At 45.4% G+C, this 19,052-nt stretch overlaps 1 protein-coding gene across 1 annotated transcript in view; it reads right to left on the reverse strand.

Annotated features, from left to right (window-relative positions):
* Window positions 1-431: 431 nt before the first annotated feature.
* Window positions 432-19,052, reverse strand: part of LOC148474891 (zonadhesin-like) — a 97,378-nt gene continuing 78,757 nt past the window's right edge. Inside the window, exons 3-4 of the mRNA XM_088458024.1 lie at window positions 14,973-15,152; window positions 432-607 (exon numbers count right to left, since the gene is read on the reverse strand). Of these exons, the coding sequence (XP_088314150.1) occupies window positions 432-607; window positions 14,973-15,152 (356 nt within the window). The remainder of the gene's footprint in view (window positions 608-14,972; window positions 15,153-19,052) is intronic.

Here is a 19,052-nt window from a genome sequence, read left to right on the forward strand (position 1 = left end):
ACAAACGCCTCCTCCTGTCACTCAAACTACCGACCTGGCTGTGTTCATGGAGAGAAAAATTTCTGATCGTAGCAGCTAGTTTGCGCACGCGCATTGCGAACTTTACGCATGTGCAGTTCAGCGAACATCGGTGGCGTACGACCATGCGGCCGCAACGACCGACTCTGAATGAGGTCCAGTGTGTACAGTGCTCTATGGATATTGTAAAGATTAAAATCTTTAATAATAAACATATACTGAGTAGACATTTTTAACCTCAGAAAAAATAGTGGTTAAATGTAAAAATAGTCATAATCATACTAAGTTATACCTGTCACTCCTTCTGCTGGTTACTGAAGGGTTAATTAGCTAAACTGACTGCCCCTCTACAAGCGGCAAAGACGAGCGATGAGCGGGAGGTTTGGTCCTGCAGTGAGTATGGTACTTACCCCTTAGGTAAGTTTAGGACAATCTCTGTACGCCATGCACTTTCCCTCATGGAATACCAGGCTCTCGTTCCTGCATACACAGCTCCGTGTACACTCCTTGTTGCAGTTGTTATGGGGGTAACAGAATGCTTCACATTTAGCACATTCATGCCACCAGGTGTCTTTAGAACAGGACGGTACTGTCAATAAACACAATGGGAGATGTATTAGGAACGTGCGTCTGTAAAATTCAGAGACAGTCGGTAATAGGATGTACGGTATGCAGACTATACCTGTGATATTGCTTAAAATATAACGATTTACAGTATAAACAGTAGAAATGTGGAGAAGTTGCCCATAGCAACTAATCAGCTTTGAGGTAATATTGTTTGAACTCCACGGCCGGATTAGGGGGGGAGCGACAGGGGCGGTCGCCCTGGGCCCCCACACAGGGTCGATCTGACCCTGTTCATCCCAGGTGTCCAGCGGAACCTGTTCTCGGACGGGGGGCCAGGCTCAGAAGCCGCGGATGTTCTATTGGATGCAGCACAGACTCTGAGCGGGCCGGCTCCTGAAACCTCTCATCGGCATCATGGGACACATGTCCGTGACGCTGAAGAGGGAACCCAGGAGCAGCTGCGGCAGCCGGGACATTTAAGGTAAGAGAGGCTGGAGGGGGTGCAGGACCAGTGACACAGCTCTGTGTGACTGCGGGGGGAATGGAAGGAACAGGCGCCGTGTGGCTGCGGGGGGGGGGGGAGTGGGTGGAAGGCACAGGCACCGTCTGGCTTGGAGGGGGCACCCACATCTTAGTTGCCCTGGGGCCCCTATGTTAAACATACCAATGGATATTATTCTAGTTTAGGTTATAATTGATCGTACATGAGATATATTTGATGCAGATGAAATTGATTTAGGAGGTACTGTACTGTGAGTGGCATTAGTTGATTTCCCTAGTAGGTGGAGTATAGGTGATTATTGTTAGAATGAACAATTACTCTTTGTTCTTGTCACTACACCTATTATATAATCATAATTTGAACATATCTAATAAAGACTTTAGTATTAGTACTGAAAGGGAAATCATTTGATACTTTGCAGAACCCAGTAATATTTAATACTTATTTTATTGACCCATTATTTTCGATATACCCCAACTTTTAAACCTTTAAACTATTTAAAAGCGTAGTATCCATTAAAAATTATATTTCACAGCCTTAATGACTATTCTTTGATGAATTATTTTGTTTACGTGCGCCCCAATAACCCGTTTTCTGGTCTCGTTTTTTGCTTTCTTGTGAGGAAAAAATAATTAAGGGATCACAGGAGCCGTCTATGGACACAAGATGCCTCGTCCAGCATAAGGATATTGCTGTACAATGGGCGCATCCAAAGACGCAGCTTCTGTGTAATAGTGTTTATCTCTGCATCAGGCCCATAATAATCAGTACGCAACTGCGCCAATCCCTTACATGGTGAAAAAGACGGGAGTTTTTACGTGTACACACAACTCTGCTCAGCAATACTGTCAGCACTCTCTCTGCACTTATAGTACGTGTACACACAACTCTGCTCAGCAATACTGTCAGCACTCTCTCTGCACTTATAGTACGTGTACACACAACTCTGCTCAGCAATGCTGTCAGCACTCTCTCTGCACTTATAGTACGTGTACACACAACTCTGCTCAGCAATGCTGTCAGCACTCTCTCTGCACTTATAGTACGTGTACACACAACTCTGCTCAGCAATGCTGTCAGCACTCTCTGCACTTATAGTACGTGTACACACAACTCTGCTCAGCAATACTGTCAGCACTCTCTCTGCACTTATAGTACGTGTACACACAACTCTGCTCAGCAATGCTGTCAGCACTCTCTCTGCACTTATAGTACGTGTACACACAACTCTGCTCAGCAATGCTGTCAGCACTCTCTGCACTTATAGTACGTGTACACACAACTCTGCTCAGCAATACTGTCAGCACTCTCTCTGCACTTATAGTACGTGTACACACAACTCTGCTCAGCAATGCTGTCAGCACTCTCTCTGCACTTATAGTACGTGTACACACAACTCTGCTCAGCAATACTGTCAGCACTCTCTCTGCACTTATAGTACGTGTACACACAACTCTGCTCAGCAATACTATCAGCACTCTCTCTGCACTTATAGTACGTGTACACACAACTCTGCTCAGCAATACTGTCAGCACTCTCTCTGCACTTATAGTACGTGTACACACAACTCTGCTCAGCAATGCTGTCAGCACTCTCTCTGCACTTATAGTACGTGTACACACAACTCTGCTCAGCAATACTGTCAGCACTCTCTCTGCACTTATAGTACGTGTACACACAACTCTGCTCAGCAATGCTGTCAGCACTCTCTCTGCACTTATAGTACGTGTACACACAACTCTGCTCAGCAATACTGTCAGCACTCTCTCTGCACTTATAGTACGTGTACACACAACTCTGCTCAGCAATGCTGTCAGCACTCTCTCTGCACTTATAGTACGTGTACACACAACTCTGCTCAGCAATACTGTCAGCACTCTCTCTGCACTTATAGTACGTGTACACACAACTCTGCTCAGCAATACTATCAGCACTCTCTCTGCACTTATAGTACGTGTACACACAACTCTGCTCAGCAATGCTGTCAGCACTCTCTCTGCACTTATAGTACGTGTACACACAACTCTGCTCAGCAATGCTGTCAGCACTCTCTCTGCACTTATAGTACGTGTACACACAACTCTGCTCAGCAATACTGTCAGCACTCTCTCTGCACTTATAGTACGTGTACACACAACTCTGCTCAGCAATACTATCAGCACTCTCTCTGCACTAATAGTACGTGTACACACAACTCTGCTCAGCAATGCTGTCAGCACTCTCTCTGCACTTATAGTACGTGTACACACAACTCTGCTCAGCAATGCTGTCAGCACTCTCTCTGCACTTATAGTACGTGTACACACAACTCTGCTCAGCAATACTGTCAGCACTCTCTCTGCACTTATAGTACGTGTACACACAACTCTGCTCAGCAATACTGACAGCACTCTCTCTGCACTTATAGTACGTGTACACACAACTCTGCTCAGCAATACTGTCAGCACTCTCTCTGCACTTATAGTACGTGTACACACAACTCTGCTCAGCAATGCTGTCAGCACTCTCTCTGCACTTATAGTACGTGTACACACAACTCTGCTCAGCAATGCTGTCAGCACTCTCTCTGCACTTATAGTACGTGTACACACAACTCTGCTCAGCAATACTGTCAGCACTCTCTCTGCACTTATAGTACGTGTACACACAACTCTGCTCAGCAATACTGTCAGCACTCTCTCTGCACTTATAGTACGTGTACACACAACTCTGCTCAGCAATGCTGTCAGCACTCTCTCTGCACTTATAGTACGTGTACACACAACTCTGCTCAGCAATACTGTCAGCACTCTCTCTGCACTTATAGTACGTGTACACACAACTCTGCTCAGCAATACTGTCAGCACTCTCTCTGCACTTATAGTACGTGTACACACAACTCTGCTCAGCAATACTGTCAGCACTCTCTCTGCACTTATAGTACGTGTACACACAACTCTGCTCAGCAATACTGTCAGCACTCTCTCTGCACTTATAGTACGTGTACACACAACTCTGCTCAGCAATACTGTCAGCACTCTCTGCACTTATAGTACGTGTACACACAACTCTGCTCAGCAATACTGTCAGCACTCTCTCTGCACTTATAGTACGTGTACACACAACTCTGCTCAGCAATACTGACAGCACTCTCTCTGCACTTATAGTACGTGTACACACAACTCTGCTCAGCAATACTGTCAGCACTCTCTCTGCACTTATAGTACGTGTACACACAACTCTGCTCAGCAAAGCTGTCAGCACTCTCTCTGCACTTATAGTACGTGTACACACAACTCTGCTCAGCAATACTGTCAGCACTCTCTCTGCACTTATAGTACGTGTACACACAACTCTGCTCAGCAATACTGTCAGCACTCTCTCTGCACTTATAGTACGTGTACACACAACTCTGCTCAGCAATGCTGTCAGCACGCTCTGCACTTATAGTACGTGTACACAAAGCTCTGCTCAGCAATGCTGTCAGCACTCTCTGCACTTATAGTACGTGTACACACAACTCTGCTCAGCAATACTGTCAGCACTCTCTCTGCACTTATAGTACGTGTACACACAACTCTGCTCAGCAATGCTGTCAGCACTCTCTCTGCACTTATAGTACGTGTACACACAACTCTGCTCAGCAATACTATCAGCACTCTCTCTGCACTTATAGTACGTGTACACACAACTCTGCTCAGCAATGCTGTCAGCACTCTCTCTGCACTTATAGTACGTGTACACACAACTCTGCTCAGCAATACTGTCAGCACTCTCTCTGCACTTATAGTACGTGTACACACAACTCTGCTCAGCAATACTGTCAGCACTCTCTCTGCACTTATAGTACGTGTACACACAACTCTGCTCAGCAATACTGTCAGCACTCTCTCTGCACTTATAGTACGTGTACACACAACTCTGCTCAGCAATACTGTCAGCACTCTCTCTGCACTTATAGTACGTGTACACACAACTCTGCTCAGCAATACTGTCAGCACTCTCTCTGCACTTATAGTACGTGTACACACAACTCTGCTCAGCAATGCTGTCAGCACTCTCTCTGCACTTATAGTACGTGTACACACAACTCTGATCAGCAATACTGTCAGCACTCTCTCTGCACTTATAGTACGTGTACACACAACTCTGCTCAGCAATACTATCAGCACTCTCTCTGCACTTATAGTACGTGTACACACAACTCTGCTCAGCAATGCTGTCAGCACTCTCTCTGCACTTATAGTACGTGTACACACAACTCTGCTCAGCAATGCTGTCAGCACTCTCTCTGCACTTATAGTACGTGTACACACAACTCTGCTCAGCAATACTGTCAGCACTCTCTCTGCACTTATAGTACGTGTACACACAACTCTGCTCAGCAATACTATCAGCACTCTCTCTGCACTTATAGTACGTGTACACACAACTCTGCTCAGCAATGCTGTCAGCACTCTCTCTGCACTTATAGTACGTGTACACACAACTCTGCTCAGCAATGCTGTCAGCACTCTCTCTGCACTTATAGTACGTGTACACACAACTCTGCTCAGCAATACTGTCAGCACTCTCTCTGCACTTATAGTACGTGTACACACAACTCTGCTCAGCAATACTATCAGCACTCTCTCTGCACTTATAGTACGTGTACACACAACTCTGCTCAGCAATACTGTCAGCACTCTCTCTGCACTTATAGTACGTGTACACACAACTCTGCTCAGCAATGCTGTCAGCACTCTCTCTGCACTTATAGTATGTGTACACACAACTCTGCTCAGCAATACTGACAGCACTCTCTCTGCACTTATAGTACGTGTACACACAACTCTGCTCAGCAATACTGTCAGCACTCTCTCTGCACTTATAGTACGTGTACACACAACTCTGCTCAGCAATGCTGTCAGCACTCTCTCTGCACTTATAGTACGTGTACACACAACTCTGCTCAGCAATGCTGTCAGCACTCTCTCTGCACTTATAGTACGTGTACACACAACTCTGCTCAGCAATACTGTCAGCACTCTCTCTGCACTTATAGTACGTGTACACACAACTCTGCTCAGCAATACTGTCAGCACTCTCTCTGCACTTATAGTACGTGTACACACAACTCTGCTCAGCAATGCTGTCAGCACTCTCTCTGCACTTATAGTACGTGTACACACAACTCTGCTCAGCAATACTGTCAGCACTCTCTCTGCACTTATAGTACGTGTACACACAACTCTGCTCAGCAATACTGTCAGCACTCTCTCTGCACTTATAGTACGTGTACACACAACTCTGCTCAGCAATACTGTCAGCACTCTCTCTGCACTTATAGTACGTGTACACACAACTCTGCTCAGCAATACTGTCAGCACTCTCTCTGCACTTATAGTACGTGTACACACAACTCTGCTCAGCAATACTGTCAGCACTCTCTGCACTTATAGTACGTGTACACACAACTCTGCTCAGCAATACTGTCAGCACTCTCTCTGCACTTATAGTACGTGTACACACAACTCTGCTCAGCAATACTGTCAGCACTCTCTCTGCACTTATAGTACGTGTACACACAACTCTGCTCAGCAATACTGTCAGCACTCTCTCTGCACTTATAGTACGTGTACACACAACTCTGCTCAGCAATGCTGTCAGCACTCTCTCTGCACTTATAGTACGTGTACACACAACTCTGCTCAGCAATACTGTCAGCACTCTCTCTGCACTTATAGTACGTGTACACACAACTCTGCTCAGCAATACTGTCAGCACTCTCTCTGCACTTATAGTACGTGTACACACAACTCTGCTCAGCAATGCTGTCAGCACGCTCTGCACTTATAGTACGTGTACACAAAGCTCTGCTCAGCAATGCTGTCAGCACTCTCTGCACTTATAGTACGTGTACACACAACTCTGCTCAGCAATACTGTCAGCACTCTCTCTGCACTTATAGTACGTGTACACACAACTCTGCTCAGCAATGCTGTCAGCACTCTCTGTGCACTTATAGTATTTGTACACACAACTCTGCTCAGCAATACTGTCAGCACTCTCTGTGCACTTATAGTACGTGTACACAAAACTCTGCTCAGCAATACTGTCAGCACTCTCTCTGCACTTATAGTACGTGTACACAAAACTCTGCTCAGCAATACTGTCAGCACTCTCTCTGCACTTATAGTACGTGTACACACAACTCTGCTCAGCAATGCTGTCAGCACTCTCTGCACTTATAGTACGTGTACACACAACTCTGCTCAGCAATACTGTCAGCACTCTCTCTGCACTTATAGTACGTGTACACACAACTCTGCTCAGCAATACTGTCAGCACTCTCTCTGCACTTATAGTACGTGTACACACAACTCTGCTCAGCAATGCTGTCAGCACTCTCTGCACTTATAGTACGTGTACACACAACTCTGCTCAGCAATACTGTCAGCACTCTCTCTGCACTTATAGTACGTGTACACACAACTCTGCTCAGCAATACTGTCAGCACTCTCTCTGCACTTATAGTACGTGTACACACAACTCTGCTCAGCAATACTGTCAGCACTCTCTCTGCACTTATAGTACGTGTACACACAACTCTGCTCAGCAATGCTGTCAGCACTCTCTCTGCACTTATAGTACGTGTACACACAACTCTGCTCAGCAATACTGTCAGCACTCTCTCTGCACTTATAGTACGTGTACACACAACTCTGCTCAGCAATACTGTCAGCACGCTCTGCACTTATAGTACGTGTACACACAACTCTGCTCAGCAATACTGTCAGCACTCTCTCTGCACTTATAGTACGTGTACACACAACTCTGCTCAGCAATACTGTCAGCACTCTCTCTGCACTTATAGTACGTGTACACACAACTCTGCTCAGCAATACTGTCAGCACTCTCTCTGCACTTATAGTACGTGTACACACAACTCTGCTCAGCAATGCTGTCAGCACTCTCTCTGCACTTATAGTACGTGTACACACAACTCTGCTCAGCAATGCTGTCAGCACTCTCTCTGCACTTATAGTACGTGTACACACAACTCTGCTCAGCAATACTGTCAGCACTCTCTCTGCACTTATAGTACGTGTACACACAACTCTGCTCAGCAATACTGTCAGCACTCTCTGCACTTATAGTACGTGTACACACAACTCTGCTCAGCAATGCTGTCAGCACTCTCTCTGTACTTATAGTACGTGTACACACAACTCTGCTCAGCAATGCTGTCAGCACTCTCTCTGCACTTATAGTACGTGTACACACAACTCTGCTCAGCAATACTGTCAGCACTCTCTCTGCACTTATAGTACGTGTACACACAACTCTACTCAGCAATACTGTCAGCACTCTCTCTGCACTTATAGTACGTGTACACACAACTCTGCTCAGCAATACTGTCAGCACTCTCTCTGCACTTATAGTACGTGTACACAAAACTCTGCTCAGCAATACTGTCAGCACTCTCTCTGCACTTATAGTACGTGTACACACAACTCTGCTAAGCAATGCTGTCAGCACTCTCTCTGCACTTATAGTACGTGTACACACAACTCTGCTCAGCAATGCTGTCAGCACTCTCTCTGCACTTATAGTACGTGTACACACAACTCTGCTCAGCAATACTGTCAGCACTCTCTCTGCACTTATAGTACGTGTACACACAACTCTGCTCAGCAATACTGTCAGCACTCTCTCTGCACTTATAGTACGTGTACACACAACTCTGCTCAGCAATACTGTCAGCACTCTCTCTGCACTTATAGTACGTGTACACACAACTCTGCTCAGCAATACTGTCAGCACTCTCTGCACTTATAGTACGTGTACACAAAGCTCTGCTCAGCAATACTGTCAGCACTCTCTCTGCACTTATAGTACGTGTACACACAACTCTGCTCAGCAATACTGTCAGCACTCTCTCTGCACTTATAGTACGTGTACACACAACTCTGCTCAGCAATGCTGTCAGCACTCTCTCTGCACTTATAGTACGTGTACACACAACTCTGCTCAGCAATACTGTCAGCACTCTCTCTGCACTTATAGTACGTGTACACACAACTCTGCTCAGCAATACTGTCAGCACTCTCTGCACTTATAGTACGTGTACACACAACTCTGCTCAGCAATACTGTCAGCACTCTCTCTGCACTTATAGTATTTGTACACACAACTCTGCTCTGCAATGCTGTCAGCACTCTCTCTGCACTTATAGTACGTGTCCTGTTACCCCCGTTCTTATTAGGGGTGAGCGGGTTCGGATTTCTGAAATCCGAACCCCCCCGATCAGAGTCCGATCTGTGTCAGGCTCGACTTTTCCCGCCTGACTCGGATCTGAAATCGAGGTAAAACGTCATCATCCCGCCTTCCGAGTCTCGCGGGTTTTGGATCCTATATAAGGTACCCACGTCGGCGCCATTTTCTCACTCGGCTGTGGACAGTGAAGAGGGAGGGTGGGAGTTAGGGTTGTGTAGTGTAGTGTAGTGTAGTGCTGCTGTTGTCCACTACTTCAAAGTCCATAGGGGCTGGCTGTGTTGTGCTGCTGTTGTTAATAGGGGCTGTGTCCACTACTTCAAAGTCCATAGGGGCTGGCTGGACTGTGTTGTGCAGTCAGTTCTCCATAGGGGCTGTGTCCACTCCAAAGTACTGTGCAGTGTCCCAGTTCTAAAGGGGTGCTGTAGTGTTGTCCAGGGGGTGCTCTGTCCATCAGGGGTGCTCCCCCCAAGTGCTAAAAAAATAATATATTTTCTGTGTTTGTGAATTGAGTGCGCAGTAGCCGCACGTGCATCAACAAAGTAGTGCCAAGCGTGCGCCTGTGTCATAAGTAAAGGGCCGGCTGGCTTGACCGTTAAAGGGTGCTGTAACCCCCAAAGTACACTCCAGTCCAAACCAAAAAAAAAAATATTTTCTGTGTTTGTGAATTGTGTGCGCAGTAGCCGCACGTGCATCAACAAAGTAGTGCCAAGCGTGCGCCTGTGTCATAAGTAAAGGGCCGGCTGGCTTGACCATTAAAGGGTGCTGTAACCCCCAAAGTACACTCCAGTCCAAACCAAAAAAAAAATTATTTTCTGTGTTTGTGAATTGTGTGCGCAGTAGCCGCACGTGCATCAACAAAGTAGTGCCAAGCGTGCGCCTGTGTCATAAGTAAAGGGCCGGCTGGCTTGACCACTAAAGGGTGCTGTAACCCCCAAAGTACACTCCAGTCCAAACCAAAAAAAAAATTATTTTCTGTGTTTGTGAATTGTGTGCGCAGTAGCTGCACGTGCATCAACAAAGTAGTGCCAAGCGTGCGCCTGTGTCATAAGTAAAGGGCCGGCTGGCTTGACCGTTAAAGGGTGCTGTAACCCCCGAAAGTACACTCCAGTCCAAACCAAAAAAAAAAATATTTCCTGTGTTTGTGAATTGTGTGCGCAGTAGCCGCACGTGCATCAACAAAGTAGTGCCAAGCGTGCGCCTGTGTCATAAGTAAAGGGCCGGCTGGCTTGACCGTTAAGGGTGCTGTAACCCCCGAAAGTACACTCCAGTCCAAACCAAAAAAAAAATTATTTTCTGTGTTTGTGAATTGTGTGCGCAGTAGCCGCACGTGCATCAACAAAGTAGTGCCAAGCGTGCGCCTGTGTCATAAGTAAAGGGCCGGCTGGCTTGACCGTTAAAAGGTGCTGTAACCCCCGAAAGTACACTCCAGTCCAAACCAAAAAAAAATGTATTTTCTGTGTTTGTGAATTGTGTGCGCAGTAGCCGCACGTGCATCAACAAAGTAGTGCCAAGCATGCGCCTGTGTCATAAGTAAAGGGCCGGCTGGCTTGACCGTTAAAGGGTTCTGTAACCCCCAAAGTACACTCCAAAACAAAATAATATATATTTTCTGTGTTTGTGACTGGTGTGCACTGTGGCTGCACGTGCATCAACAAAGGAGCAGCGCCAAGCGTGCGCCTGTGTCCCATAAGTAAAGAGCCGGCTGGCTCATTTCTTAAAGGGTGGTGTAACCCACAAAGTGCACTTCTCTCCAGCAAAAATAAAAAAATGTTTTCTGTGTTTGTGTGCGCTTTAGCCGCACGTATATATCAATATAACATATATGGAGGACCAAACTTTCTCCGATAAAAATAAAATAGGGAAAGATCAAGAACCACTTCCTCCTAGTGCTGTTGCTGCTGCTGGGAGATGTTCATCATCCCAGAGAGGAAGTAGGAACATCACTACTTTTACTAAACAATTGACCCTCCAACAGTCCCTAGCAATGAGGATGAAGTACGACAGCAGTCATCCTGAAACAAAACGTATAACTGAGGCCTTGACTGCAATGTTGGTGTTAGACGTGCGTCCGGTATCCGACATTAGTGCAGTGGGATTTAGACAATTGATGGAGGTAGTGTGTCCTCGGTTCCAAATCCCGTCTAGATTCCACCAGCATCCTCAAAGCAGCAGTGACAAGCGTGCGTCTGTCTGTTAAAGGGTGGTGACACCCTCAAAGTGTGCTACACAAACAATAAAAATATTCTTCTTCTTTTTTCTGTCTTTGTGACTTGTGTGGGCTGTAGCCGCACCTGCATCCTCAAAGCAGCAGCGACAAGCGTGCGTCTGTCTGTTAAAGGGTGGTGACACCCTCAAAGTGTGCTACACAAACAATAAAAATATTCTTCTTCTTTTTTCTGTCTTTGTGAATTGTGTGGGCTGTAGCCGCACCTGCATCCTCAAAGCAGCAGCGACAAGCGTGCGTCTGTCTGTTAAAGGATTACATTGGTGACAGCATCCAAGTAGGCATGTCAGACAGTCCGTACCTGTACTGGCAGGAAAAAGAAGCAATTTGGTGGTCCTTGTACAAACTGGCTCTATTTTACCTGAGTTGCCCCCCCTCCAGTGTGTACTCCGAAAGAGTGTTTAGTGCAGCCGGGAACCTTGTCAGCGAAAGGCGTAGGAGGTTGCTTCCACAAAATGTGGAGAAGATGATGTTCATAAAATGAATTATCAACTCTTCCAGGGAGACCAGCCTCCAGAACGTACAGAGGGACCTGTGGTTCCAGCAGGGACAAATTAATACTCTGTGAGGATGAGGATGTACACACTGAAGAGGGTGAGGAATCGGTGGATGAGGAGGATGAGGATGACATCTTGCCTCCGTAGAGCCAGTTTGTGCAGGGACAGATTAATTGCCAGCTTGTTTTGTGGGGGCCCAAACGAACCAATCATTTCAGCCACAGTTGTGTGGCAGACCCTGGCGCTGAAATTATTGGTTTGTTAAAGTGTGCATGTCTTGTTTATACAGCATAATGGTGGGTGGGAGGGCCCAAGGACAATTCCATCTTGCACCTCTTTTTTTTCTTTGCATTATGTACAGTTTGGGGCCTAGTTTTTCAAACTGCCATCCTGTCTGCCACTGCAGTTTCACGCCTAGATGGGTCACGTGTTTGTGCCGCCCACTCGTGTCGCTTAGCATAGTCATCCAGCTACCTCGGTGCAACCTTTTGGACATAAAAACACTATTGTGAGGTGTGAGGTGTTCAGAATAGACTGGAAATGAGTGGAAATTAAGGTTATTGAGGTTAATAATAGCATAGGAGCAGAAAAACCTACAAATTCTGTGATTTTAGCTGTTTTTATGCTTTTTTTAAAAAAATACAGATCCAAAACACAAAACCCAGAACCCAAAACACGGAAGGGTGGTTTTGGCAAAACCAATCCAGATCCAAAACACGAAGAAAGATCCAGATCCAAAACCAAAACACAAAACACGAAAAGTGGCTGGTGCACACCCCTAGTTCTTATACAAGTGCCGATGTGGCTGAGTCATCTCCATGTCAGCATTATCCATTGCTCCAGACTCTCAGCTCCGGAATGAACACATGCCGGACACATCCGCAATATCGCCTTCATTCTGCATCGCCCCGTGCGTTTTTGCCGTAGGGTCAGAGGTGTACACTTTGCCGATGTTCATGCATTTGAGCCATTTTTTGTTCAAGCACGAAATGTGAGGAATGCCTCAGTGCGCACCTGCGAGCTGTAGTTTTACACGCCATTCGCATTGTCTATACGATCCCAACGTCCTGAGCAGATCACTGCAAATAATGGGCATTCCTGGGAGGAGTTAGGTAGGTGGCCGATAGTATTCGCAAAAAGAGACCGGTCCGTGGGCGTGTTATGAGAAACCCAGGGGGGATGTCTGCGCTGACGGCTGCTTTCCCGATCGCAGAACCACAGTCTCACAGTCTTATTGTTAGAGAAAGTAGATCAGGAATCTGCGCAGCCCAGGACTTACTCAGGACATACCCCCGGAGGATCAGCACGCAGCGCAGACAGGGGAAGTGGGTGTAATAGCATTTGCTCAGTCTGTCGTACACTATCTCAGGCGGGGGTCTGTGCGCAGACATTACCACATTATCACACACACATAGCGAGCGAGATCGCAGCTGAGATTGCAATAACGTGTAATGCAGAATCAGGCCCTAGCCCAGGTGTAATATACAATAAGTGATTTCCAGTCATTGGTGGGACATAAGATAATGGCTCAGATACATGGCGTCCTAGAAAGATATTTGGGGCCTGATTCAGAGCCGGTCGCTATTTGCGCTCGCTCGTCCAGAAAATAGGGGTGGCTATTCAAATGAACCGTTCGCTGTTTGCGGCCTGTTCACGCCTCTAGGTCTGAACGAGCGAACAAAACTTGCGGTCGTTTTTTGGGAAACTATGCCCCCTGGCCGCTCGCATCATACGTCATGTCCGCTATTTATTAGATTAATCGAGTACATCGAACAGGGTATGAACCGTTCGCTATTCTTGTGGTTGGTTTTTTCAACCACAATATTGCGAGCAGTTCAGACTATAAAATAACCCAGTGACGCGGTCAATGACGCTGCTGTAGTAATTATGCACACCCATAAAACGCCCGCTTTGACCTTTAAGCACGCCTGCGTTCGGATCTCCACTCCCCGTTTTCAAGCACCTTCCCCTGTTACCACCCACATACGCCTCATTGTCACTCAGAATATCAGGCATTCGCTATTTAGCGAGCACACGATTTTCGGCCGCAATGACTGGTTCGCGCATGCGTATTACGATCCGTACGCATGTGCAGTGGGGCAAACATCGCTCAGAGCGAACAAGCAGCCACTTGCGTCCGGCTCTGAATCAGGCCCTTGGTGGCTCGCTAGTCAGCTTTTATTGCTTATAACGTTTGTTGTCATTTATTCATTATTATTATTATTTTATTTATTACTTTAATATTCAGTTGCGAATAACATATCCTGATGTAGGAACACAGATGTGCCCTTGTACACCTAGGGGTAAGTTCACTAAAGGTAGGCTTTAATCATTTTAATAATCAATCTAAATCAATTAACATCGATGTTGTGACTTTAGGGGCTAAATCACACATTTACGAATTCCCCTTTCAGGTATGAGAGCTGGCAATTTCCCAATTCTCAGCTCGACCCTGGTAAAGAGTCCTGGGTTCACACTTACCTGAATCCCAGGTCGATGAGCGTGCTTGTGCAAACACCCGGGATTTACATGTAAGTGTGAATGGGGTGTAACAGATAATTTTTTATATAGATTTTTAAGTGTTAGTAAATGTTCAATCGCTGCAAAGTGTCCAATTGCTGTTCCAGAGCTGAATTCCAAGTGTTAATATAATCCTATATAGTTCTTTGTTGATCAGGAACATTAAAGACATCTGGATACTCGTGCATTGGTTCCCAGCTATGGTCCTCAAGACACACTAACAGACCAGGTTTTAAGGATAACCATATTTGAGCACAGGTGACTTACTGTAATTAGTACCTCAGTTATTTTGATATAACCATCTGTGCTCAAGCATGGATATCACTAATGCCAGGACTGTTAGTGTGCCTTGAGGACCGAGGTTGGCTTTTTTTCATTGTTTCCTGTAACTGAAGAGACTCCTTACCATGAACATTACTTTTTGGACAAGTTGCTCTATAAATGCATTTCCCAAAATGCATGAGATACTTCTTCTTACACACACAACCCGTCCTGCAGACGTTTACACATTTGCGTCCTTTTACTGGGCAGTAATTCTCACAACCTGAGCAGGAAAGCCACTTCATTTTTCTTGGACATGGATCACCTAAAAAATGCCAAAGAGAAGATTTATACATGGGAGGCTGGTAAGAGAGGATTTATACATGGGAGGCTGGTAAGAGAGGATTTATACATGGGAGGCTGGTAAGAGAGGATTTATACATGGGAGGCTGGTATGAGAGGTAGGATTTATACATGGGAAGCTGGTAAGACAGGATTTATACGTGGGAGGCTGGTAAGACAGGATTTATACATGGGAGGCTGGTAAAACAGGATTTATACATGGGAGGCTGGTAAGACAGGATTTATACATGGGAGGCTGGTAAGACAGGATTTATACATGGGAGGCTGGTATGAAAGGTAGGATTTATACATGGGAGGCTGGTAAGACAGGATTTATACATGGGAGGCTGGTAAGACAGGATTTATACATGGGAGGCTGGTAAGACAGGATTTATACATGGGAGGCTGGTAAGACAGGATTTATACATGGGAGGCTGGTAAGACAGGATTTATACATGGGAGGCTATTAAGATAGAATTTATACATGGGAGGCTGGTAAGAGAGGATTTATACATGGGAGGCTGGTAAGAGAGGATTTATACATGGGAGGCTGGTAAGAGAGGATTTATACATGAGAGGCTGGTAAGAGAGGATTTATACATGAGAGGCTAGTAAGATAGAATTTATACATGGGAGGCTGGTAAGATAGGATTTATACATGGGAGGCTGGTAAGATAGGATTTATACATGGGAGGCTGGTAAGAGAGGATTTATACATGAGAGGCTGGTATGATAGAATTTATACATGGGAGGCTGGTAAGAGAGGATTTATACATGGGAGGCTGGTAAGAGAGGATTTATACATGGGAGACTGGTAAGAGAAGATTCATACATGGGAGGCTGGTAAGATAGGATTTATACATGGGAGGCTGGTAAGACAGGATTTATACATGGGAGGCTGGTAAGACAGGATTTGTACATGGGAGGCTGGTAAGACAGGATTTGTACATGGGAGGCTGGTAAGATAGGATTTATACATGGGAGGCTGGTAAGATAGGATTTATACATGGGAGGCTGGTAAGAGAGGATTTATACATGGGAGGCTGGTAAGAGAGGATTTATACATGAGAGGCTAGTAAGATAGAATTTATACATGGGAGGCTGGTAAGATAGGATTTATACATGGGAGGCTGGTAAGAGAGGATTTATACATGGGAGGCTGGTAAGAGAGGATTTATACATGGGAGGCTGGTAAGAGAGGATTTATACATGGGAGGCTGGTAAGAGAGGATTTATACATGAGAGGCTGGTAAGAGAGGATTTATACATGAGAGGCTAGTAAGATAGAATTTATACATGGGAGGCTGGTAAGATAGGATTTATACATGGGAGGCTGGTAAGATAGGATTTATACATGGGAGGCTGGTAAGAGAGGATTTATACATGAGAGGCTGGTAAGAGAGAATTTATACATGGGAGGCTGGTAAGAGAGGATTTATACATGGGAGACTGGTAAGAGAAGATTCATACATGGGAGGCTGGTAAGATAGGATTTATACATGGGAGGCTGGTAAGACAGGATTTATACATGGGAGGCTGGTAAGACAGGATTTGTACATGGGAGGCTGGTAAGATAGGATTTGTACATGGGAGGCTGGTAAGATAGGATTTATACATGGGAGGCTGGTAAGAGAGGATTTATACATGAGAGGCTAGTAAGATAGAATTTATACATGGGAGGCTGGTAAGATAGGATTTATACATGGGAGGCTGGTAAGATAGGATTTATACATGGGAGGCTGGTATGAGAGGTAGGATTTATACATGGGAAGCTGGTAAGACAGGATTTATACATGGGAGGCTAGTAAGATAGAATTTATACATGGGAGGCTAGTAAGATAGGATTTATACATGGGAGGCTGGTATGAAAGGTAGGATTTATACATGGGAGGCTGGTAAGAGAGGATTTATACATGGGAGGCTGGTAAGACAGGATTTATACATGGGAGGCTGGTAAGACAGGATTTATACATGGGAGGCTGGTAAGACAGGATTTATTCATGGGAGGCTGGTAAGAGAGGATTTATACATGAGAGGCTATTAAGATAGAATTTATACATGGGAGGCTGGTAAGAGAGGATTTATACATGGGAGGCTGGTAAGATAGGATTTATACATGGGAGGCTAGTAAGATAGGATTTATACATGGGAGGCTGGTATGAAAGGTAGGATTTATACATGGGAGGCTGGTAAGACAGGATTTATACATGGGAGGCTGGTAAGACAGGCTTTATACATGGGAGGCTGGTAAGAGAGGATTTATACATGGGAGGCTGGTAAGAGAGGATTTATACATGGGAGGCTGGTAAGAGAGGATTTATACATGGGAGGCTAGAAAGAGAAGATTTATACATGGGAGGCTGGTATGAGAGGATTTATACATGGGAGGCTGGTAAGAGAGGATTTATACATGGGAGGCTAGTAAGAGAAGATTTATACATGGGAGGCTGGTATGAGAGGTAGGAGGGACATTTAGCTGAGAATCTTCTGATTTCCTGATCTGTGTTGTAAACAGCTAAAATGTATTATTGTTTGGTCCTTTACAAGCCATAAACAGAATGGAAGGCTCTATTATACTTAGCAGATAAGAGGTAGAGGTTGGGTCCTGGCATAGGATATAGGGGTCTCGTGTTGTGAATAGCTAAACGGATTTGGTGATGTTCTGGGTATGTGTTAGCATCTAATCGGAAAGTTCTCGGTGGGGTTTTAGGATGTCATACAGTATAAGTAGAGGTTTCTGAAGGTTTCTCCTTTTGACTAAGTAAATTCTCTCCTCACAAACCCATGTGTGTGGCTTAGTTTCTTGTCTGGATAGACTGAACTGGTTGGTTTGTGTCCAGGAGGTAGTTGTAGAGCACTGTCCTGGGCAGTGGTTAGCTTAGTCACAAACCATTCCAGAATACATTGCATGTCAGACAGGGCTGGATTAGGGGAGGGTGCGAAAGGTCAGATCATCCCTGGGCCCCAACACACAAAGGGGCCCTACACAGCGTCAGTGTAACCCTGTTGAGAGCAGGTGACCGGTGGCAGCTGATCCCGGATGGGAGCTCATCTGCTGCCACTCTGAGTACTAATGTAAACAGGGGCACAGTCAGTGCTGCATATAGCAGAGAGCGGCTCCCGAGTCCCCTCATCAGTGTCACGTGATGCATCACATCCATGACGCTGATGAGGGTCCTAGGGAGCGGCTCTGCCAGGACTCAGGCCAGGTAATTAATCAGCTGTGGGCCACTGGTGCATGCAGGGAGGGTTTCAGAATACCTAGAAACCCCCCGTAACAATATGATTTCCTTCTACAGCTAGCTGGCCACAATGGGGGCGGAGCCAACATAACAAGCCCCACCCCCAATTTCAAAGCAAATAGCAGCATTACTTTGTGAGGGGGCGGGGCCTAACAATGCAAGGTGCCCGTCCCCACTAGCAACCAGCAGCTGCTGAATCAAAAGTGTAAATATGTGTATGTATGCTATAATGGGTATACATGTGTATGTATGTGTAATGTTATATCATGTGTATGCATGTGTAATGTTATGTTATCATGTGTATGTATGTGTACTGTTATGTTATGTTATGTTATAATGTGTATGTGTAGTGTTATGGTATACATGTGTATGTATGTATAATGTTATGTTATCATGTGTATGTATGTTAGTGTATGTATGTAAGTGGTTATGTAAATATGTGTATGTATGCTATAATGGGTATACATGTGTATGTATGTGTAATGTTATGTTATCATGTGTATACATGAGTATGTATGTTAGTGTATGTATGTTAGTGTGTATGTTTATGTATATATGTGTATGTATGTTAGTGTGTATATATTAGGGGTGTGCACCGGCCACTTTTCGTGTTTTGTGTTTTGGTTTTGGATCTGGATCTT

The sequence above is a fragment of the Taudactylus pleione genome, unplaced genomic scaffold, assembly GCF_031769625.1.
Source record: "Taudactylus pleione unplaced genomic scaffold, aTauple2 ptg000802l, whole genome shotgun sequence".
NCBI classification, from domain to species: Eukaryota; Metazoa; Chordata; class Amphibia; order Anura; family Myobatrachidae; genus Taudactylus; species Taudactylus pleione.